Raw genomic sequence first — 24,283 nt, forward strand, 5'->3', positions numbered from 1 at the left:
AGCGCTCACCTGTACCTGAGCATGGGGGGTTCAGCGCTCACCTGTACCTGAGGGCTGAGTATGGGGGGGTTCAGCGCTCACCTGTACCTGAGGGCTGAGCATGGGGGGTTCAGCGCTCACCTGCACCCGAGCGCGGAGCCCTCAGCCCGGTGGCGCTGCTGCCCTGGGGAGCCCCGGGCCGGTGTCGCCGCACCGAGGCCGCCGGCAGGCGACAGCCCACGAGGTGGCACCAGAGCCCCGCCGGCCGCAGCCCGGCACCGGCACCGAGCGGGCACCCACCGGGCACCGGGCACCCTCCGGGACCCCCAGGGCACATCCCGGCACCCAGCGGGCATTCCAGGCCCTGTGGGCATCCCCAGCACCCAGCAGGCATCCTGGTGCCCTGCTGGCATCCTTGGCGCTGCCACACCTCCCTGTGTCCTGGGGTACCTCCAGCACCTGGCAGCCCCCCCAGCACCCTGTGGGCACCCCAGCCCCTGCCCCTGAAACGCTGAGCAAAGAGGGCCCGGGGGACACCCAGGGAGGAAGGGCAGGCCTTGCTTTTGAGCAGTAGATAGATGGATAGATAAGGGCTATCCTGGGTACCCCAGCACCTGCTGGGCATCTCGGCACCCTCTGGGCATTTTGGCACCCTCTGGGCATTGTCACACACCCTCTGGGCAGCAGTAGCTCAGCAGGGAGATGCTGGTGATCTAACCGAAGTGCCATAAGGTGGTTAGATCACAGGCACAGCTTGGTTCCAGGGAGGATGTTCTCCTGCAGAGTAAAGGCCATCCCTTCCCAAAAGAGCCTCACCAGCAAGAATTGTCCCTAAACTGGGCAGGGAGGCTGCTTGGCATGTGGCACTTTGTGTGTTTTGCTGGGTGGTGTGGACTTGCAGAGCTGCCTTGTCAGGAGCCAGGGCATCCCTCTGGCTGTCCTGAGCAGCCCAGACCCCTGCCTGGGGTCTCAGAGACCCTGGCACAGAGGCCAGAATGCCTGTGTGGGTTTGATTATGACCCATGGAGCAAGTTACCAACCTTAGATGAAGATCTGCAAGCCATGACAAATTAAGTAGAATGATAGAGAATTTATCACAAGGTGAAAAAGTAGATTTTGGGGTTTTTTAGAATGGTGTTCAGGGGGTAAGATGGAGATATCTGGGCGTGTCCAGCCTTTCTCCTTCTTCTTGGCCTCCATCTTCTGCTGTGATGTTGGCACTTTCAGATTGGTTTAGAGTAGAAGCTCACTGTCTAACATAGGTGATAGGTATTGGGAAGTAATTGTAAACATTGTACACGTAGTTTTTATTGTAACACCGCTCCAGGGGCAGGCAAAATGCCTCTGACTGTCTTGTTGAGCGGACCTCAGCAGGACAGGAGAAAGAATTTTACAGATAAGATACAATGAACAACCTTGAGACCAAGAAATAAAGAGCCCTGACTCCTTCTTCAAGCGCCAGGCTGGGAAAAAAGACTTTCCAACTTTTCTTGGGGTCACTCTGACCAGCTAGAGAGATCCCAACAGTGCCTCAGTGGACATCTGGATAGTGATGTTAAACGGGAGAGGCTCATTTTGACACCCGGGCACTGTAAAATCTGCAGGCCGTCAGTGCTGTGACAGCCAAGGCCCTGGGCTGCTGTGCCCTAAAAAAAGCAATCAGTCCTCCTTCAGTGGCACTTCCTGATGGAAGCATATCAGAGCTCCAGCAGGGATCAGAGTGCAAAAACACACCCAGCTAACGAGCAAACAGCCCTGACGTGTCCCCATTACAGTCCCCCTGCCGTGAGCCCGGTCAGGGGTACAATGTGATTGTTTTCCTGGCTATTTGTGGCTACCTGAAACCCCACCACTGCTCTTCAGCACATAATAGCCCTGAAGAGGGACAGTTTCCATCTCCACACATGATTGTGCCCATTACTGTATCTATATTTTATTAGTGGCTGTTGCAATGTACATTAAGGACATGATGAGGAGCATCGCTGTGCTGGATAAAGCTCTGCTTTGAAACCTCGAGGAGACATGGCATCAGAGTAAATGAAGCCAAAGGGCACTTTCTGCCTTTGAGAAAGGCCTGATTCTGCTTCCACAAAGGCACAATTCTCCCTGGCCGCAGAGGGAGAGGGGCTGGAACCTTGTCCACAGCTCCAGGTGGGCTGGATGAATGTTCTGAGGGGATGTGTCACACTCTCCCCTCTAGCACAGCGGTGCTCAGAGGGTGAAATCCTCAGGGTGAAATCCAGAGGGTGAAATCCAGAGGGTGAAATCCAGAGGCACTCGTGCTCTGGATGCTGCCTATCAACCCTCCAGCTTGCCCACAGAGGTCAGGGCATGTGGATAAAGCTCTGTATTCCCAGGAGCACATCCCTGGAAGCAGCTGCAATCCCCCAGCGGCACCGAGTGGATATTTAAACTCCCTTTCCCTGTGGGCCATGCTGCTATTTAGCCACCCAACGGTCCCTTTTAGCTCTGTTCTGTTTCTTATCCCTGGAATCACATTAACACTCTGCCTTTCTGATGAACAGGGTGCTGTGGGGAGTGATTAAATGCTGGGCTGGAGGCTGGCCTGGGAGCAGACAGGGAATGGAGGGGTTCCCTCCCTGGTTTGGAGGCAGGACAGGGGTAGTTTGTACCTCTCCATCCCTCTGAGCATCCTGCTGCCCTGCCAGCCTCACCCAGGGTAGTGAGGAGCTGTGCAGAGCTCCCCCATCACCCACACTCTGCCTGCCCAGCCCCTTCTCAGCTGCTTCCCAGGGCTTTAGGCACATTTGCAAGATTGGAAAACCCCAATCTTGAGGAGAGGCTTCCAGAATTTAGGAGGTGAGCACAGGCAGACCTCGGTCCTGGTTGCTTTTCCTAAGAGGAGAAACCTTGGAGGGTGGATTTGGATCAGCCAAAGCCAGCTGGTTGATCCAGCCAAGGCAGGGCAGGCTGGGAGGGAGAGGACGAGAGGGAAAACACTGCTCTGCTGCTCCTGGGGTCTTTTCTGCAAGAGAACAAATTAGGCCGAGGATTTCAGGCATTTTCTCGATATTCAAGCCAGCGCTGCACAGGCAGGAAGGTCTAGGGAGGGAAGAGGCAGGATGTGCTGTGGTAAAAGATAGCCAGGGAAGGCTATTTTGGATTCCCTTAGTCCTTTGCCTGCCAGAGCAGCAGGACCTGCTCAAAAAAACTTTTCTGTTTACAAAATCTCTGCAGTCTGAGGGGAAAAATCCTTCGAGCCAACAAAGCCAAATATTCTGCTCATTTGCACACCCTAATGAGGGCTTCTAGGAGCCGTGAAAAGCGAGAGCAGGCTTTGATGTCAGCTGGAGAGCAGCTCCCAGCTTCGAGCAGTGCCCAGTGCCAGGATGGACACCCGGCTGTGCCCAGGCAGAGGGGTCTGTGAGCAGCACAGGGGAGCGGGGGGGATGCAGGGCAGCCCCCAGAGACTGAGAACTGGGGGATGGTGCAGGGTGCCCCCATCCCTGGGGCTCAGGGACAGTGCAGTGCAGTCCCTCCATCTCCGGGGAGCAGGGGCTGATGCAGTGCAGGTTCCTCCATCCCTGGGGACGATGCAATGGAGCCTCCCCCCAGTCCCTGGCGTTCATGGGATGGTGCAGCAGAGCCCCCCATACCCGGGGATCCGAGGGTGATGCAGCGCAGCCCCCCATCCCTGGGGATGATGATGCAATCCTCCCCATCCTTGGGGATGATGCAGTGCAGCCCCACACCCCTGGGAGTCAGAGAACGGTGCAGTGCAGCCCCCCCTCTTTCCCGGGGATCAGAGAACCATGCTGTGCAGCCCCCCCCTCTTTCCCGGGGATCAGAGAACCATGCTGTGCAGCCCCCCCCTCTTTCCCGGGGATCAGAGAACCATGCTGTGCAGCCCCCCATCCCTGAGGATGATGATGCAATCCCTCACATCCTTGAGGATGATGTAGAGCAGCCCCACACCCCTGAGGGTCAGAGGAGGACGCAGCCCCCCATTCCTGGGGCCAGTGGTGCAGCGCAGGCCCCATCCCGGGGGATGACGATGCCATCCTCCCCGTCCTTGGGGATGATGCAGAGCAGCCCCACACCCCGGGGGGTCAGAGGAGGATGCAGCCCCCCGTCCCGGGGGGCGATGATGCAATCCCCGTTCCCGGCGATCAGCGGACGGTGCCGCCCCCCCGCCCGGGGCCGGTAACGCAGCGCAGCTCCCTGGCCCCGCCCCGGCCCCGCCCCGTTCCGGCCCCGCCCCGCCCCGGTCCCTCCCGCCGCCCCGCCCTCTGTGGGCGTGACCTGTGCTCGCTGTGGGCGTGTCCTCCGCTGGCCCCGCCCCTGGGCCGTTACTTGCCGCCCCTCCCCTGCCCTCCCCCTCCTGCCGGCCGCGCGCTCCCGCTCACCGGCGCCATGGCGGAACAGCCCGAGGAGGGGGCACCGGCACCGCCGGCACCGGCACCCCCGGCTCCCCCCGCCGCGCTGCCCCTCTCCGCCCCGCCGGGCGGCTCCCAGCGCCTCCTGTTCTCCCACGACCTGGTGTCGGGCCGCTACCGCGGCTCCGTGCGCTTCGGCCTGGTGCGCCTCATCCACGGCGAGGACTCGGAGGAGGACTCTGAGGAGGGCGGGCGCGGGGCCGCGGCCGGCGGCGCCGCCAGCTCGGGCGGCTCCGAGTCGGGAGGCCCCGGGGCCGGCGGGGAGGATGGCCGCGCCAGCCCGCTGCGGCGGGGCTACGTGCGGGTGCAGTGGTACCCGGAGGGCATCAAGCAGCACGTCAAGGAGACCAAGGTAACCGGGGCGGGGGGCGGCCTGCACGGGCACGGAGCCCTCCCCGGGGGGCTGCCGCCGGTTGCGCGACCGGGGCGCCGCCTTGGAGGCCTCCCGGGGCAGGGCCTGCACGGCCTGCGGGGCTGCGGGCTCGGGGCGTTGGAGGCTCCCGAGGCGGAGGTTGCTGCCCCGTTTCCCCCGTGACGGCCGCCCGTGCGGGGCGGGGAAGGGGACGGTGTTCGGTGTTCTCCGGGTGTGAAATCCCCTTCCTTCCCTTCAGCACGCTCCCTCGGCAGCCCAGCGTGGATGCTGCCGCTGCCTTGCGCTGATGGCAGAGCACGGCTGCTCTGTGAGGCGCTGGGGCTCGCTGCTATAAGGAGAAGCGGGCCTGTGAAGGTGATTCGAGCGAACTTCCAGTCAGCTCTCACTTCTGGAGTTGTAGGCCAGTGTCTCAGCCTTTATTGAGCAGTGTCGTCACCGCCTGTTCTAGGGGAGTCAGCAGCTGAGCAGGGAAACCACCCCTGGATAAAGATTCCAGCAGGAAGCAAACACGGTTTGGATCTGCCCTTGTTTACGTGAGCATTTACCCCTTGCTAATGAGTTGCACGGAAATCTGTGGCATCTTAATTATATCTGCCGAGCCACAAGGTGTAGGTCTGCCTTGGAATATTATCCCCACTTGCCAAAGTTGGTGTGGCCTGGGGTTTCAGCCCAGGCTGACTGACAGTTCCGAGACAAAAGCGGGCGAGGGGGGCACTGTGATGGAGCACAAAGGGGCTGCCAGGGATGGGCGTTGCACTGAGCACAACGAGTGCCTGCACTGTCCCTGCAGGCTCCCCCTGCTCCTCTGGGCTGGCACTGGGAAGCAGGAGGCTTCTGGAGAGCCGTCTGCTTTGCTGGCCCAGAAACAGCCCCACAGCTGCGGGAGAGAGGGGGGACTGAGAGGAAGAAAGGTGTGTTGCAGTCTTAAAGGCATCGCTAGGATTGCCAGTGCTCCAGAATGAGCTAAATTTAGGTGGTAGTGTCATTAGACACGTGACTGCTTGGAGATAAGGAAAACGAAAACAGGTATTCTGAAAAGATACTGCCATGTTATGTGTTTCTACCTTAAAAAGGAACCCACCTCTTTTTCTCTAGAAAAACTCCATAATTCAATCACTGCAACCTTCCAGTAAAATCTTCATGTGTTGTTGCAGCAAAAATTTGTCCCAAGTTGAGTTTGGTTTTCAGCATCTAAACAAAACCACTTCCATTTGGGTGAGTAAACACGGATTTAGTTGGTGCTGTTGGGTTCCTAAATCCAGAAGTGTTAGCTCTGACTTCAGTCACTTGGTAGCTGCACCCATTGCAGTGTTAGAAAAAGCTGGGCTGAGGAGGATCAGAAATCAAAGACACTTATGTAAATAAACAGTCTGTCTGTTTTCCCTTTTAGTGCTGCTGCCCTGGTGTAGGTGCCTTTACCACTCGGGTAATGGACCCTGGGGAGAAGTTTCCCGAGTGCTAGAGAAATTTAGGTGTACTTGTATTGATTTTTTTCTTTTTTTTCTGGAAAGCTGCCCACTAACCAAATGGAGAGGCATTGTGTACAGTCTGCACTGCAGTTTGGGATTGCTGAAAACAAACCTGACGCCACTGGAAACATGCAGTGGGACTGATCATGGTTTTGTGGTTATAATTGGGGTTTTTTAGCTGTCTGCTAACCCAGCCTCTTTTGGGTTCCACTGATGTGTGAGAACCAGCCAGGTAAGCCTGACAAGCTTGTCATTGTCCCTGCTGGCACAAACCATAGGCATTTTATGGTTATCCTGGGTCTAAGGTTTGTTGGCTTTTTGGTGCTGTTGCTTGCAGGTACATCTTTGGCTGTTAAGGTCTTGTTTGATGTCCCTAAAACATTAACCTGTCCTGGTGACAGCTCAGCCCTGGGCTCCAGAGGATGCTTGCTGCACTCTTTTATTTCCCTTAAATCTGAAAAGGGCAGAGGGTGAAAGTGCTCTTGGGGCCAGGGCTTCTGTGCCTATTTAGTGAATCAGATCCTGATTCCACACAGAAGGCTGGCTGGCTGTCTGTCTGCCTCCTGTTTGTCAGGTGCTTCAGGATCTGGGAATTCTGGTGTGTATTGGATAGAGTGTTGTAACCAAGGGAGAATTAAAGCTGTTGGAAATTTTGACTCCAGTGAAACAGCACCTTTGACTTCCAGTGCAAAGGTCAAAAAGCAATGCAAAAGTCAAAAGTACCTAATTAATAATCCTTGAGCTTTCCTGTCTTTTCTTGGACCGTTTGGGGTTTTTTCTTGGACAGTAATTTTTGCTGTTGCTTCTGGAAGTTCAACACTTGCTGTTTCTCTTTCAAGTGGCAGAAGATCTTTTAAGTGGCAGAATGCACACAATTACTGATATTAGTCAGGGAGACAAACTTTCTCTTGAGATAGAGCTTAGCAGTTGGTGCAAAGCCCCACCAGCTCCTCCAAGAATTGTGCATGTGAGCACATTCCTGCCTTTGGTTCCCCTGTTGATAGTCATTAGCAGCATAACAATGATGAGAATAAAAAGAGCCAGGATTTCTCTCTCTGGCTTCAAGTGCTCCGTTCCTGCTCTCCATGGCCATATCACCTGTTTAAGACACTGGGAAATCACTGTTGCTGAGTGTTGTAAAACCTAAGCAGACCTGGAAGGAGGAAGCTTCCCTTTGCAAATACATTTGCCATCCATGTCTTGTCTGACCCAACAAATCTGCAGAGCAGTTCCTCTGGGTGGTTAAAGCCATATCTCTGGAGGTAATTTGGAAAGCAGGTTTGGAAGTACTGTGAATTGCTGTGAACACCTGATACTTTTTAAAATAAATTATCAGGAGTTCTTGGGACCCAGCTGAATTTTAATTTCAGGATCTCTCTGCTGTAATTCAGCATTCCTGCTGCACACTTGAGCTGCCTTTGGGAACTTTATGGGAATGCTTGAACATACTAGGTGTTAGTCAGGTTCTGGGTGTTTAAAATGCTGCTGCCCTTCCTCCTGCCTCTCCCCTGAAAGCCTCAGAGCTCTCTGTGACCTTTCATTTTCATAAAGCCTGGGCAGGGCAGATCAGCTACTTGTGCAGCTGGGCGAAATGGAAAGTGCAGGTGTTGTGTTTCAGCACCTTATCTGAAGGCCTTCAGGCAGCCAGGCCTCCCGAGCTCCCTGTGCCTCCCTCTGGGAGTGAGGGCTTGGATGATGCTGGGATCCCCTGGCAGTGCTGGGTGATGTGCAGGGACCATGGCAGGACCCCAGGTTTGCTCTAAGAGTCCAGGTGCAATTTTAAAAAAAGTTTTTCACAGCCTTTTTTGTAAGGTCTAGATTATGATTTAGTTTAGATGACTCTCTTCCCTCATTCAGCTTTGCTTTGGAAACAGATTCAAACTCCTCAGACATAAGGTGGTGGCTGATAAACTCATTATCTGGAAATTATCTGATGTTATCTCCAAAAGGCTCTCCATGAATTCTGCTCTGCTTCTCCCACACAGACCTTCTGTTCTTTTCTACCCTTTGCTCCTGGAATTTCCTGACCTCAGATGTTGGGTCATGGATCTAATACAAGGTCACAGGAGTTTCTGAAGATCCTCCAGGTCTGCATTTTCCCTCTGTCCACTCAGAGCCATCTCTCACTGCTGGGATCCCGGCCCACCAGCATGTGCCCTTCAGATGTTAATCCTGCCTAGTGACTCTGCAACTTATTTACAACTGAGGCATGAAAACAGCCTTAAAAATCTTCCACCATCAAACCTGCTGAGGTGTTGGCCATCTGGAGGTGCAGTGGTGCAGTGTGGATACATTGAAGGGGGAGAGCAGGATCCTTTTTGGGGCTGTGAGGAAATGCTGGCCATAAAGCCAAGCTCTGGTTTTGTTGCAGCACACAAATCCCATGCCCATAAACTATTAACAGAGGGTTTTACTGCGTGAGGAAGCTGTATCTAACCCTCTTCTTGCATCTGACATTTCAGTTACTCTCCCAGGGGGGTTCTTTGAAACCACCTGATGTTTGTAGCTGTTAGAGACAGAAGAGAAAAGGCTTACTGGAATTTTTGCAGTTCTGCATAATATAGAACCAATTAATGTGTGACCTTTCCATCCTGTGGGTATCCATTGCAAGGTTAGGTACCCTTGGGTCAATTCCCCATTTTACTTTGATTTGTTTGGCTCTTGTGATATAGACTTGGGGATCATCATTAATATTTTACTGCAAAAGTGGAATCAGGCACAATTCACAGTGTGGAAGTCTCAGGAGTACTAAATATTGTACATTGTTACTGCTCTGTGTGCTGTGTGCAGAGTGAATTGGTAATTCAGGAGTTGAAAGTGGCTATCTGGGCTAAGCCATTTATTATAATTATTCCAAATGTAGACAGGAGTGTTATTTTTAAAATGAGTGAAGCCTGTCCTCAAGCAAGCAGTGTTGGTGATGTGCTCTCTTCCAAGGTGTGCTCCCTTTCAGCGTGCTGCTGTAGCTTAAAAAAAACCCCAAACTAAATTAGTAATGCTTTTAGGACTAGTAAACAAACTAATGTGCACTAAAAGCTTTAGAAGGAATCAATCGATGCCCGTGACAGGCTCTGAAATACCTGTGTGGGTGAGACATTCTGCTGCAGCTTTCTCATACAAATTTATTTGCTGATGTGATGCAGCTCCAGTGCAGACTTTGGCAAAAAAAAAAAAGAGACTTTAGGCAATTTTATAGTTTCTTTTTTGGCTGAAGATTCTTTATTGAAGTTAAATAGCAGCAGCTTTGACAAATGGTTTTTGGGACAAGGTCTTGCTTGCCTATGGCAGCTGTCCTTAGCTCCTCTCTTCAGAGGAAAGGCATTATTTTTAATGTTCAACATGTGTGTTTGTGTGGGAAATAATTGGTGTTTGGAAAGCTAAAAGCCTCTCCTCCTTTGACTGTTTAATTGCTTGGGGGATTTCAAAGGCTCAGAAGATGATGACACCTTCAAATGCTACTTAGGAAAACCCTGCCTCATTTTTTCCGTTCTGCTGTTACCTCCCACCTTGTGCAGGGTCTCTGCCCAAAGGGACCTGTGTTTAGGTCATCCTGAGCACAGGAGCTGATCACTTGAGCTGAAATCCTTGTGCTTCCTTTTGAGGTTGGCAGTCCTGACTTTTCCTGGAACTGAGATGTGAGATGATGGCTCAGCTTCTGCGTTTTACATATTTCTCCAGAGAACTTGACCTGTAACTCAGCTCAGGCTCTACCTTATCTAGCTGATGTGTTCCATTCCTGAGACCTTTAGACCTGTGACAAAGTATGAGAATGCTGACTCCTAGGGGAAAAAAAAACAAACCTCCATGGTAATGTTTGGGCTTTCTTCCATTTGCTTTTAGGCTGCTCAATAGAAATGTGCATATTTATGTCTGAATCAAAAATATTCTGCTAACTTGAATTTGTGAAGTGAAGCAAAAGTGAGTTTTTCTTAATGACAATATCCTACCTAGAACTGGGATAGGGTTATTTCTTTCTGAATGTTAAATGTTTCTGTGAAGGGAGCAGGAAACTTTGAGGGGCAATGATTGTTAGGGGTGATTAAAAACATAAAATACTATGAACAGCATGTGGTTTTGACAGTAAAGATGCTGGGGATTGCTGGTTACTGTAATAGCTGCAGCACTTTCAGATGTGCCTGAGTTTCAAGTTGACAGGTGTCTTTTTAGCTTTAATGCTGTTTCTGGTCTGTGCTGACTGAATTTCACAAGATCCTGTGCCTGTGGTGGTGCAAAGTACACCCAGCCCAGCTTGGTGCAGTTGGAGACACATTTCTGGATAGAAAGCATCTCTTCCTGTGCATTCAGGGTTTTTGTTACCTCCCATGTGTCTGGCTGCACATCTGGCCAAAAGCAAGGGCTGGTCATGTGTCTGCTGTGCTTTCTGCCCTGTGTTTGGGAGCACTTGGACCAGGCCATGGAAGAAACACAAGAGGAAATTGTGAACATTTACTGGGCTCAAATCTTTGTGGGTGATGTAGATGGAAACTAATATGGGGGTGCTGGATGTGGATTTGGTTACTGTGTTGGATGTATGTGTGTGCAGGAGTGGTAAGGGGAAGGACAGGTGATGTTATCTTTGTTTTCTGCCCTTAATTGTATTAGGATTTAGAGCAACTTAATGGAGAGGCAGATCCAATAAGTACCTGCAGATGGAATTTCTTCCTCTCACAGGATGACCTGCAGGTCGAGGCCAAAACCATGGGTTGAGAGTGGGCAGATTTGAAGGCTAAGAAATCTGTGCCTCTGTACATGTTTTGGATTGCTTTTTGAAGACATGGCATCACTTTTATGCTTTGTTCAGCCCTCTCCATCAGTCAGGTGCAGGTTGCACCAGAGAAGCTCTGACTGCAGGGACCTGCAGTTCAGTTCAGGTTACTGGCAAGACTTCAGCTAAATAGCATTGATGCTTCTCTGCTGTGAGATAGGAGTGTGGATCTGCTGACCTGCTGGTCTAAAATTTAACAAATGAATAGTTAATGTGTGGAAGTGGTGTCTTAGACCAGTATCTCAATGAGCCTCTGTAGTTTTGGTGGATTTTTGGGTTTGCTTGCTGTGTTGGCTGCTGCCATACAGGTTACTTGGGTATACAAGGTGGAAGCCAAGATAGAAACTGCTTTTTGTGCACATATGCTGAGATCTTGAAAGTGGGACACATCCAGCTACACCATAAATAACCTGTCCAGTTTTTCAAAGAGTTTGCACAACCAGCTCCCAGATGATGTATATTGGATGCTCTAGGTAGGTAGGATTCTTTGAGATTGCAGAGCTGGTTTTTTCCATGCTTTTGCCATTGTGTTTAAAATCATGGCTTCTGTTTCTTTCCTCAACAGCTGGTGCTGCTGCTCTATGTGTGAAGGATGGGCAGTGTGGAGGCTGTGGGCAGGAGGTGACCCCAAGGACTGGCAGCAGAGCAGGACAGGAGCCCTTGGTGTCTCACTGTGGCTTCCAGGCCAGGAAAAATTAAATTCACAGGAGTACATTAGGAACAAGGAAACCGTGCTCAGCTTGCATTTGCAGTGGTATCACTTCACAGCCTCTGGTTACAGCCTCTTGAGTTGAAGAGAAGCTGCACAGCCACAGCCTTGGTCCATTAAGCAGGATTGGTTTTGGACAATGAAACTGCAGCAGTGGTACCGTGTGGTTCTGTATTCAGCACACATCACACACAGTCTCAGTGCTTTGCTCTTGTGCTGCCTGTAAAACCTTGAGCTTTTCTGCTTGTGAGGGGTTTGGAGACAGACAAGTGAAGAGGGCTATTTAATCACCAGCTGGAAAGATGAGGAGCTTAAGGCTTTAAACTATTTTTCTTAGCCTGGAGCTGGGAGTTCTGGTACCTTATTCCTATGGAAGTGACTGGGTAGAGTTGTCATTTGTCAGTGGATGATGAATCTTGTGCTTAGTAAAATACACTAATAGGGTGAGCTGGAATTAGTTCCATCATGACTGATTTATTTTTTACCTATTTTTGAAAGGATAGAACTTCTTTGAAAATAAAAGAACTTTACGTATGAAACATTTGGGTGTAAGAAACGGTGCTGCTTTTCTGCTGATAAAGGATACTTAGCAAATAAGTAGCACTTTTCATCTTCAAAGCATTTCCTGGGCTCTGATGTGGCAGTGGGTGTTGGAAAGGTGACAAAATCTCTCCCCTTAGGTGACTCTGGGTAAGGCAGGCAGCATTAGTGCTGCCAGGTGGTGTTTTCCTGCTGTGTGCTCTGTGCTTTCTCTATTTGACCATTTCCAGGGCTCAAGACCATGACCTGGCTGCTCAGTGGAAAAACTTTGTGACATTTCTCAGAGTAGTTACAGCTAGAGATTTGTCTGGGAAAATTACTCTCAGGCAGAGCCACAATACATTGGTTATTTGGTCTGTGTGTGAAATTGGATGCTTGGGAACTCACCACTTGGCACTGAGTAACTCAAGTTTGATTTGGTTTCACTTATGTGAGGAGCTGAACTGAGTAACCCAGTATTTTAAAAGTTAGTTTAGGTGGAAATCTGGTGAGCTGGGGGTTTTGCAAGGCTGGATGAAAAGTGTAGTCAGTGAGGAACAGCCAAGATTAACTCTGGAGTTAATTCATGGTGGTGTTTCTAGAATCAAGTGGGTGTTTCAGACCTCTTGGCTCAAGATGTGTTGTTAGAGAACTGGTCCTAGATCTCAGTCCTCAGTGAAATTGTTGGCAGCAGCTTTACAGAAACAGTTGGAGCTTGAGTAGTGCCCAGGAGCCTTTGTATTTTATTTATCTTCATGGCACTAAAATGGCTGTTCTGCTTTCCTGCTGCTGGACAGGGGTTGGGGATGTCAGAGTGTGAGGGGCTCTGCCCATCCCAGGAGTCCAGTGCTGCCTCTGCTCTCTGCCCTCACATCTTTGCTTTTCAGTAATTGGAGTGAGTGTGCACAGAGCACTGCTTAATATTTTTGTTGGGAGTTGATGGCATTTCCAGCAAGGCCCTGCTTGTCCTTTGGCTTTGCCCTTCTGTCTGCTTTTGAAGATGATATTTGGGGTTTTTTCCCTCCTGGAATGTGGGTTAAGTATCAAATCCAAGTGAATAAATCTCATGACTATTGCAAGTAATATTTATGCTTCCGTTCAGCCTCTGAGTCCAAGTTCCTTGAAACAATATTAGTCTTGAGACAAAATAGCCACATTTCCTAAATTTAGAGTTACTACACAGTTGGATAACTGGCTGGGAATGATACATCATGAATCTCCTCTTCAGATTTGTTTTGTCCTTAGCACATGGAACTTCTGTCAGAAATCTTTTCTCTGTCCTTGTGCTGCAGGTTGAAGTTTTTATGATTTCCCATGCTGTGGTACAGCCTTGTCTAAGTGAACTGTCCATGGGTTCAATTTAAAGCAGAAAGTGGGAGCAGAGAAGAGGGAGGAATCTCCATCCTTTGTTTAAAACTTGCTTTTGTGTTTTTTCTTAAAGTCTGCAGATGTGGATGATTCATTTGCTTCCTGTAAGGGCTGGTCTGGCCAACATTTCAGGTGTATGTTAAAGAGCTTAGGAAGCTCTTCCTTGTTGTAGTAGTACATAATCACAGAACTTCCTCAACTGTGCATCTCTGTACATTCCTGAAATACAAGAAAACAGAGAGCACCCTGTGGAATGCCCCAGCAGGGAAGGTGACACTGCACAGGAAACACCAGCATTCCTGGCTGCTTAGTTTAGGAAGAAACCTCATGATGGCTTTCTTCATTCATTAACTGATGTTTTTATCACCCTCCTGTCAATGTTGTGGGATCTCACTTTGTGTTAAATTGGACAAGCAGATCCAGAGTGTGTCATTGACTCAGTGACTATTTCAGCCACAACATCTGACTTGCACAGCTGATTCGGCTTTTTGGTGCTTTTGACTCTGGGGCCAGAAACTTCCTCTGTTTTGTTTTGTGTGGTGATGGGGATTGTGCTGGTACATGACGGAGAAAAATGGCATTTGGTTCACAAATGGAATCTGCCTTGTAATGATAAAGCAAAGTATGGGGTGACTTTATTGTAACAAAATGTGTGCTGGCCAGGAACTCCCTGTGAGCAGCCTGGGCTGGCGCTGCTGAGGGCACCACTGCAGGAGCAGCCTGCTCTGTCTCTCAGAAAAGTTCTAAGCTAAAGTTAGCTCTTTGCTTTGATTCCTTGCATTAGGAACCTGTGTCAGTCTGCATGAGAAAAGCTGTAATTTCTAGCATAAACATGCAAACAGCTTACACCCATCTCCTCCAGCAAAAAGCAAATGTAACTCCTAAATAGCTGCCTGTCTTTAGAAATGTGCTATTATGTGCTGAAGCACAATTATTTTCTCCCTTTTCACCCTCAGACTGTGCATCACTAACTTCCTTCCCAGAGAGGCTCTTTCCCCACTATTTGTGCAACCCTTGTCCACACTTAGTCCAGTTCACACTGGGCTTTCTTCACCAGAGTTCACTCTGCCTGCCCTGATCAGCCTCAAGTCCCTTGTTGAATGCTGCTAATTTTTCTTTCCTGAGCCCAAGTGTTAGATGAAAACAATTCCCACACCAGGCACTCTTTGCATTTCACAGGAATATTGTGTGATCTGCTCTCCTGTTTCTTGTTCTGTTGTAGAACCTAGAGAGAATTTAATTTATGGAAAATAAATATCACCAATATGGTGATTACTCTGGTCACTTCAATGAATGTGTAAACTCTTTAGTTAGAAGAGTCTTTCTGTTTTTTTCAGTGTTGACACTCTGAACTTTGGAAGAAATCCAGGCTGAATTCCTGACTCCCTCCTAATTGTGCTGTGTTCTTTTTTCTATTCTCAGTAACACAATTTAGTACCAAATTGCCATCCACAGGTACTGGCTACCATTTGAAATCTATCTGCTTGTGCACAATGGTTAAAATAATTGTGCTTTGAATTTGCTCTTATTTTAGTGTAGTGAATGCAGCCTGAGTGTTTGTGTTGCACTAATTCCTGTACTCTGCTGTTTAATTGGCACTGGGAGCAAACCCAGCAGAGTGTTCACACCTCAGGTCTCCCTCTCAGGGATGCTTTGGTTTCTTTTGTTAGTGCCCCACAGTTGCTTTCTCTCGAGCTCCAGCAGTCTCTGATTAGCATATGTACAGCCATGCAGGGCAGCTCTGGAGGAAATGCTCTTATCTGAGAGCTCCCAAAGTGAAGCTGCAAAAGGGGGTTTTTTTTACCTTTTAGTGGTTGTGCCAGATTGGAAACTGAGAGTGCTGGAAACCCAGCCTGTTGTATTTAACAAGCAGTGTTTGTTAATTTGATTTAACAAGCACCATTTGGCCTTGGTCAGTTGGGTAGAGAGGTCTCATCACCCACCCTACCTCTGATAGTAACCATTGAGTGCACTTTACTGTCCTGCTGTCTGAAAGAACCTGAACTTTCTCTTGTGATAATCTCTTCTAATCTGGCAGTGATAAGTGCTTGCTGTCAGGAGAGCTGTGATGAGAAATGAAGGGACTGAAAAATCAGCTTTCAAGGTGGTGTTTGCAGGGCATAGCCCATCTCTGTGCTCCTGTACCCATGTCTCTGAGTGAGTGTTGTGCTCTGGTGCTGCTGAGGGCAGCAAACTCAGGGTGGAGAGTTCTTTCCCAGAACTGGGATCTTTGTGGCTGTTTGGTACTGTTTAGGCTAGCAAACCATTCTAAAAAAGCATTTATAAGCAATCTTAGAACTCTGCTGTGTGTCTCCTTTCTGCTTCTTGATGCTGGAAGAATTTGTGATAGTGGCAGCAAACTGAGCACCCCAGGAGCTGAGGAGTCCATGGTAGTTGTTTTGGAAATTATGAAATCAAATTTTTATGAAATGCCAGTTGTTCTTGTTAGTGCTGCTAACTTAGCCCAGCTTTAGCACAGTTCAGGTTGCCTGCCTGTGATCTGCAGGGCTGGCAAGGATTAAATATAACCTTAAAACAAAAGATCAAGGATTAGAGACAAAATGACATTCAGAGCATCATTGTCCAACCTGTGTATTCAACTGAGCGTGGTGGAAAAAACATCAACTGTTGCTAGGGATAATGGCAAAGTCTAAAACACTATTAAATAATTGGTAAGTTGATTCCAATATTTCAGCTATAAGCTAATTTTTCTCTGAAGCAATAAACTCACCCTAAGCAGAGATAAGTAAGGTAATACACAGAATTAGTAGCACATGAGAGATAGGGTGATGCTTTAGAACAATGCATCATCAGTTCTCTGAATACTGTACCATCACCCAGAATCTGCCTCATTTCACAGTGAGGACCTGGAGAACCCTTCCTGGGCAGGGTGTCCAAGTTCACTTCAAAAGGGCTCTTTAATATTTGCTGCCTGGGCTCTTGGCTCAGCTGGTTCCTGCTGTGCTGTAAGAGGATCAGGTGCTGCTGCTGTACACAAAAGTTTGTTGTTGTAGCAGGTTGTTTTTTCAGAACCCTTTCTTTGATTTTGATACCATTTGGCTGCTTCAGAGCTCCTGAAGTATTCCTCCCTTTTATTAGGTTTAGTTTTCTCTCCACACCTGGAGAGACACAAAGACCCTTTGTCTTCACATCTCTTATCTTTGCTATTTTCATTGTTCTCTGAGAATTAAGTTATTCAGGGCAATAGCATGTTCATTGCTCTGGAGAGTGGTCCCTACCCTGTCTGGCAGGGCATCCATTTGCTCTCTCAATTTTCCAGTTTCATCAGAAAAAGATCCCTAGATATTCTCAAAATGCTTAACTGGTTAATTATGACCTTCTAGCCTGGGAGTGTTGCATCTGAATTGAGGAGTGATGTTGAGCTGAGCTTTTAGGTTTTCCTGCTGGTTTTCCTTTTTCTAGCACGTGAGCTAAAATAACATTTCCCCTTCCCCCCCCCCTTCCCAAATTGCTTTAGGGTATAAAATGAAGCAGGATTGTCTGTGTTCTGAAGAAGAGTAAAACAAAGGATGTTTCTTCTGTTCTCATGGAAATGAGGCTCTGGGAGGAATATTGCAAGGTGAGGATGTGCTGTGTGCATACCTAGTGCAGCTACTTAAGCTTAGTCTCATCCAAACAGAGCCTTTGAGTTTATCTTCTGCTTTCAAGAAAACCAGGCACCTGCCACTTGCAGCTCCAGTGTGATTTAGCAAAGTGGCAAATCTTCATTAGAGACCAGGAAGAGCTTTTAATCAGGAATGACAGCATGCAGTCTGTGATTTACACCCAGGCCTCAAGTGATGGGAGAAATCACCCTTCTCAACACCCACCTTGCTATAAATAGCTGTTTTCACTGGGGGCAGGTGCTACTGAAATGTCACTTGGGTGAAATCTGAGTGACACGTTGAGTGTGTGTCTGAGCCAAGAGAGGCATTGTCTTTGCTGGGTGTATTGAAACGTGCAGTGTCTCTGCCAAGAGATGTTGTAATGGTGAGATGGATATCGATCACAGCTACTCTTGAAGTGTTTTGAAACTCTAATACTTCCTTGAATCATCTCAGTGCTCCATTCACAAAAGCTGCTGTTGTTAAAATGTTACACTGTAAGGTTTGTCTTGGTTTTATCCCACCCTATTCTGCCACCGTAGGGATTTTTTTCAAGAAACTCTATACTTTTTCAGTTCCCTACTTTTCTGCACATCACAAGGGGTTATTTTCTCTCCATTGTTATGAAAAGAAGTGTTGTTTGGGTGCCCAGACAGTTGGTAACATCTGGCAGTCTGCTTTTTGGTGGATTGTTAAGTATCTTCACAGTTCTGTTTTTGTAATAGTCCTCTGAAGGAGTGAGCCATGGTGACTCTCCCAATGGAATATTCATCTGTCACATGCTGTCTCTGCAGTGTTCTGTGGGACTGTACTTCTGACACTGATGGGTTCTGCAAGAGGAAAATTAGTTTGTCTTGATCCATCCATTCAGCCCTGGAGTGTTTCTTGAACTTTGTGGAAGGGTCTGAGATGGGTACATGTGGTAGAAGAAAAGTAGGATTTGATTGCAAATTGCCATTATTACAATCATTTTTCAAGATGAACTTACCAGTCATCACTTGGTCTTGAGATGAGAGCAGCAGCTTCTTTTTAAACTTCATTGAAGTCTTTTTTTAAAAGCTACTTTATGGAAAACATCTTTGCTAGATGAAATAGATTTGGGACTTTTGAATTACAGGCTTTGATTTTAAAGCAGACATCAGATCTTCAGGCTGTTCCATTTCAAAAGGTGTGTGACACTTCAATGCTTTAACACTCAGGCTTCTGAGCACCCATCTGGAGAACCTGGACACCCAAAGCCCATGGAAGTTATCCCTGTTGCCCTGCTTTTGACTGTCAAGGAGGATTTTAGTGAAGAGCCTGTGGGTATTGGCATTGTGGTGACAGTGTGGTCCTGAAAAGGATCTGGAGCACGGCTGTGGTGGCAGACTCAAGCTCTGATGGGCAAGAGTGCACCACACCTCTGTATAAGTGATTTTTAGTAATTCCTATTTTTGTCTTACCCTCTGTCTCAGCCTGGTCTGCTGCCCAGACTGAAAGCTGTAAAGAGCTCTGAATTTGGGGCTGAAGCAGCATGTATGCTGTACAGAGTGAGGGTGCCTGCTTGCACACAGCTGGGTTTGGGAGATCTGTTTCATTTCTCCCAAGGATGTCGAAGTTTGAGTGGATGAGATGCTGAACAGCACCAGGAGCCTGAGAAATGCTGGTGCTGCAGTGAGGGGGTGGATGTCATAGAAATGGTGTCTGTGGTGCTGGGTCCTGCTGCAGAGGGAGGATCAGGTCTGTCCTGCCTTGGGGAGCCTGGGTTTGGATGTGCTCTGGCTGCCAGGCCTGCCTGACCACTGCCTCACTGCAAAGTTCTTTTCACTGACATTTCCCAGCCAGCATCTCAGAAGAGCTGCCTGAAAAAAGGAAGGAGTTTATACCATGAAAAAGGAGAGGATATGCTTGTTTCCTTCCAATTACAAGGAACTTTAAGCCTGATCTCTCCTTAGTTTGTTCTGTTTGGAGTGACACAAACCAGAGGAAAAATCGTGGGGTTTTCTTCATCTGTGATTTTCTTACCCCGCCCCCTGGTGATCTCATATCTGTTTAAATCTGAGACCTATTTCTGTGCACCATAATCCTTGTTGTTTTGTGACAGCTTATTGTATGCACATTCTGTGTGCATCTGCTGCTCTGAACTGCTTGGTGTGTACCAAAGCAGGAGTTATTTTTACTGCTGTCAGTGGTGTTGAGCTTTGCAGCACTGGGCGTATCCTGCTCTGCAGCCTTCAGAGGGACCAGGGACTTGTGCTGGTGTTGGAGAGGGCAGGAAAATGATGAGGTTCAGCTTGTAAAAATGATGAGATTCAGCTTGTTGGGTTTTTGAATGTCTGAAATTAATATGGGATTGAAAAACATATCTGAAACAAATTCCAATGGGGAGAATGCACTGCTCAAATGTGTGTTTTCCAAAGGCTGTGGCAGTGAGATGTGTTGTTCTGTCAGTGCTTTTTCTGCCTTTTTTCAGTTCCTCTTGCATTCTGATGGCCTCAGTGTGAGCTGCTGTCCCTGATGCCCTGCTGGCAGACTGTCCATGTCCCTGGTGTGCCATGGGGAAGCTCTGAGCAGCTCAGGCTGCAGCTCTGAGGGATGGGCCCGGCTCCCTGGGTGTGCTGCCCCAGAGCAGCTTTACACAAATTCTCTTTTCTCTTTTTAAATTCTCATTACACAATTCTCTTTTAATTTCTCTTTTGAACTTTCCATGTTTCATTTTTGGTTTCTTGGGGAATTTCTTAGGGTGAGCTGGGTGTGTGTGTTGTGGGGAGTTGATTTTTGCTAGCTCTGCATTAGTAGAGGCTGGATCCTGATAGCAGTTTGAATTTCCTGTAAGTTTTTGGACACAAGAGTTAGGTATAATCCTTACATGTAAGTTGTTGCTTTTAATTTTTTTTTTTTTATTTTAATGCAGCCCATGAGTCTGCTTTTCTTTGTTGTCTGCACTAATGGCTCACAGGCTTCTTTTCTGTGGAGAAAAGGGTAGAGCTTGTGGAGTGCCCCAAAGCTGCCTCCTGAATTTGTCTTCCTCCTCAAATCTGATCTTGACTGCAATTTCTCCAGGAGACAAGCTCTTGTCCACCAAGGTGAAGCAGCTGGCCAGGCTCACTGAGGGCATGTGGAGGCTTTGGTGTTCATCCATCCCAGTGGTCTCTGGAGCAAAGGGTGCCCATCAAACCAGGTTACAGGTACTGCCTGCCATTATTTGAAATTATTTGAATCTGGTGGCTTTTTACCACTCTCTTGTGGAGCTTCTGTGAGCTGTGTTATCTGAAGAGACATAAGGCCTCTCCATCCATCCCTGCTGAACCCTGAAAAAATGCTGGAGCTGATTAGAGGCACATTCCCTCTGGAGAGGGGGATCCTCTGAGCAAAGGAATGTAGGTCATGGTTAAGTATATAAAATGAAAAGCTACTCCATTGTAGTGGCAGCATTTCACCACAATAATCCATGAGGTCCTTGAACAAATAGAAAACCTGGTGTTATATATATGCTATTTAATATGACTCATTAAACAAGCCTAATTAAACAGCAGCTTCAGCCTTACTGAATGACATGGCACTTAAAATCCTTGAGGGTTTAGTGTTGGCATCCTGAGCGGTTGATCCTCCTGTGTGTGCCATGTTTTCCTGTCCAGATCATGGTTCTGTGGTGTCAGAGCCCGAGGCCAGGGTGGAGAGGAGCAGTGAAGTGTGAGGCCCTGGTGAGTGTCAGATGGGATAAAGGGAACAGTGCATCCATGGCAGTGTGAGCCACACAGGAGCTCTGGGGTGATGAGAGATGAATCCCAGAGCAGGAATGAAGAGTCTGTGTGGGGAGGAGGAGGTGCTCTGGTCACTGCTTGACTCTGTTGCAAAGGTATGTGTTGTAACATGCAGGGGACCACCTAATGCACACCTGGTAGGGAATGTATCCCCAAAAAACTTCTGACAGGAAGATGAGGAATGCCTGTCAGCAGCAAGCCTCAGGCTGGTGGTTGTTGTGCAGATGTTCATGGTTGAGGACTTCTCAGTAAAGATTCTGTTGCATTATGTGCTTTCTGTATTTTGTGGGTCATTTCATATTCCTAGCAAAAGTGTCCCTTTTGTGTTTTTTTTTTTTTTTTCTGTATATTCAACATACTTTTTCATCTTGACAGTATCTTGAGTACATGAGTAGATACTTGAGTATATGCAGAGTGTTCACCCTTGCAGGGAGAAGTGCCATTTTCTTGGTGTGTAATTGTCCCCAGTGTAACTGTGCACCTGGTTTTTCATAGGTGCCATTGTCCAACCCCAGTGCTGCTGCATTTCAGTGCCTCATGGCACAGTACCTTGCATATGCCTGCAAAGCTGAGCAACCTTTTAAAGTAAAAATCACTGCTGTAAGCATAGGAGTGTTGTGGCAGTGCCTCGTGTGACTTGCCTGGAATTGCTGCTGGGAGTTCCATCTCCTGCTCAGGAGCCTGCCACATCTGAGCAGTGTACAGTGGCAATTAATGAGCAGGGGCAGTTTTAAGGAGCAACTTAGTTTGTGTGTTTAATTAGGAATGACAGGCCATATAATGCAGCCTAAGGCTTAGCAACCCATGGATCCTTCCCAGAACATGGCTGGGGCTCAGCACCTCAGAGCAGTTCTGCTTACTGTTGTGCTGATGCTGTTCAGTTCATGCCATGTGACTCTTCAGCAACTCTGAAATCTGCTGTCCAGTCATTCCTTTCCTGCAGCTTTGTCCCTGTTTCAAGGCTGTTCAGAACAGTCCTCACTGAGGCATTTTGTCAGTGCTGGGTAAAGGCAGATAAAAGCAGTTAATCTCCATTTTTCAGAAGAGGCAGAGCACTCTTCCAGCTCTCAGGGGAGCAGAGCCCTCTCAGTTATCTTGCAAGGGTGTTTTTATAGTGTTTGCAAATCTGCTCTACCTGTGTTTATGGCTCAGTGTTTCACTGGGGTTGTGATGAGCTGAAATCCTTCTCTTAGAGCTGAAGTCATTAAAGGAAAGAACTTGTTATGTATGTACAGCACATAACAATCTGGTGTTAAAGCAAAATACCCACTTATCTGCTGTATATGTACATAGCAATATATCCTCAAAAAAAAGGTAATTTTAGGAAGTAGGCATCAAGTGAATTACAGTTCCAGGAAATATGGGACTTGCTGTCAAGGGTAACAGGCTTGGCTTAAGAAGGTAAAATTTATTTTGCAGAGGAGACTATTGATTAGTTGTTCACCAGACTGTTTTTTATTGTTTGATGTGTAGATGCAGAGGCATCCAGATGTACAAAGCATGCACTTGGAGTCAAGCCACTGCCAGGACAAGGATCAGTGGCTTTGTAATGGATTAGCTTTATCTTTTATCCTTAGCATTTTTTCTTCTTGGTTAAGATATTTGCTGTTAGGTACGGTGCAAGACTCTGTATTGCATCTGTGCTAGGACCTGGTACCTCCCTGCTCTGAAAGATGCTCTGGATGCTTTTATTAGAGGGGATGAAACAGCCTCTCACTGCGTGGCCATGTGGCAGAACTGCTGACTTTGGGCAAACAGGCTTTTGGTGCTTTTTGCCTGTGCTGTCTGGAGTGAGCACTTACTCCTTAAGGGCATCTCAGCAGAGCTGCTTACATCCAGTTGGGTTACACCTGAGAGAGTCCTCAGAGGCAGGAAAGGTGCTTTAGGTGAAGGACCTTGGCTCATTTCAGGCATTAGGCTGAGCTGGCACATCTGAAGGAGGGGTGGAAGGGACAGTAGGTACAAATGCACTTTGTAAATGTGAAACATTTGACAGTTTCCAAGTCAAACTTGACATCTCCAATCATGTTTTAGCATCTTCTCTAACCAGCTCTGCACTGAAATACCTTACAGGTGATGTTACTGTGTGATGTTTGTGACATTGGGCCATGAAGACACTAAAGAAATTTTCCTGCTAGGAGCAGCTTCCTGATCTATATGCAAGGTGAAAGATGCAGCAAAGCATCCCTTAAAACAGTTTTAAACTCCAGTTTGGAAAAGCCTGTGCCTTCAGTCTTTGACATTTATGGGGAAATAGTCAGCTCTGAGGTGAGTTCTGCTAACAATCAATCTCACCTTGCTTGCCTGTAAGAGGTGACCTTTCAGAAATGTTTTCAGTGAAGGGGCAGTTCCAGGTCTCTCAGAAACACTCCTCTTGTTAAAAATGGAATATTTCACAGCTTCCTGGTTGGTCTAGAAGTATGTTACTCCCCTGGGGACTCTTCAGATGCTGGGTCTCCTAAACACATAAGGCTTCCTTGAAAACTGGATTTGAGTATCCTGGGAGACATTTTTCCCAGTAATTTGTGATTGCTCTGTAGCTGTTGGGCTGTAGAGCCTGTGCAGAGCAGAGGAGCATAAAGATGTATTCCTACAAGAATTTTGTGGCTGTCTGTATGTTATGTCCAGAGGAAAACAACACTGGCAAGGATTAATGCACATAGAAAGGATTTTGCCTTAAAAGATGTGTAGAGGAAACCTTAATAATCTACCTTTGAGCAGGTTTAGAATGGGGACTGTGTGTACACTGTACAAAACCAGGGAACATCTGGCTTGACTGCTCCTGTGGTTCCTGTGGCACTGCTGTGAGTGTTTACTGACACCAGGGGCTGGGTGAGTTCTGTGAGCCATCTCTGGATGTGCTGCTTGCTTGCTTAGTTCCTAAAGAGGACATGGGGAGAAAAGAAGATTCCCCGAGCTATAAACTTGAATTATTGCCCCATCAAATATGCTGCTGAATAACTGAACCTGCAGAGTAGTGTGGAGAGGAGAGTGGTGTTTCCATGTGGATGTTGGATGTTGTGCTGGGTAAATGCTCTGTTGTCTCAGGCTGCTGGCAGAATCTGGAGAGCTTACAGTAAATGGTTTAGAAGTCAGCCAAGAAAACACCTGAAGGCAAAATGATACAGGAGTGTTGTTATGATGACATTGATGAGTTTTAAAGATGGTGTTGAAAGCTTTGTGCCCTGGCTGAGATGAGAAGGAAGAAAAAGTCAGTCCAGTGGACTTACCTGTGCAAGTGGGGAGAAACAAGGCTTTGCTCCAGGGGTATTAAGTCAAACTCTGCAGGGCTTTAATATTTCTGTCTCTGTTGTATCATAACTGTCACCAGTTCTTGTTGAGATTTTTCTCGGATT

At 47.9% G+C, this 24,283-nt stretch overlaps 1 protein-coding gene across 1 annotated transcript in view; it reads left to right on the forward strand.

Moving 5' to 3' along the window:
- Positions 1–4,345: 4,345 nt before the first annotated feature.
- Positions 4,346–24,283, forward strand: part of UBE2O (ubiquitin conjugating enzyme E2 O) — a 62,603-nt gene continuing 42,665 nt past the window's right edge. The window contains exon 1 of the mRNA XM_058038894.1: positions 4,346–4,728. Coding sequence (XP_057894877.1) covers positions 4,354–4,728 — 375 coding nt within the window. The 5' untranslated portion in view covers positions 4,346–4,353. The remainder of the gene's footprint in view (positions 4,729–24,283) is intronic.

The sequence above is a fragment of the Melospiza georgiana genome, chromosome 21, assembly GCF_028018845.1.
Source record: "Melospiza georgiana isolate bMelGeo1 chromosome 21, bMelGeo1.pri, whole genome shotgun sequence".
NCBI classification, from domain to species: domain Eukaryota; kingdom Metazoa; phylum Chordata; class Aves; order Passeriformes; family Passerellidae; genus Melospiza; species Melospiza georgiana.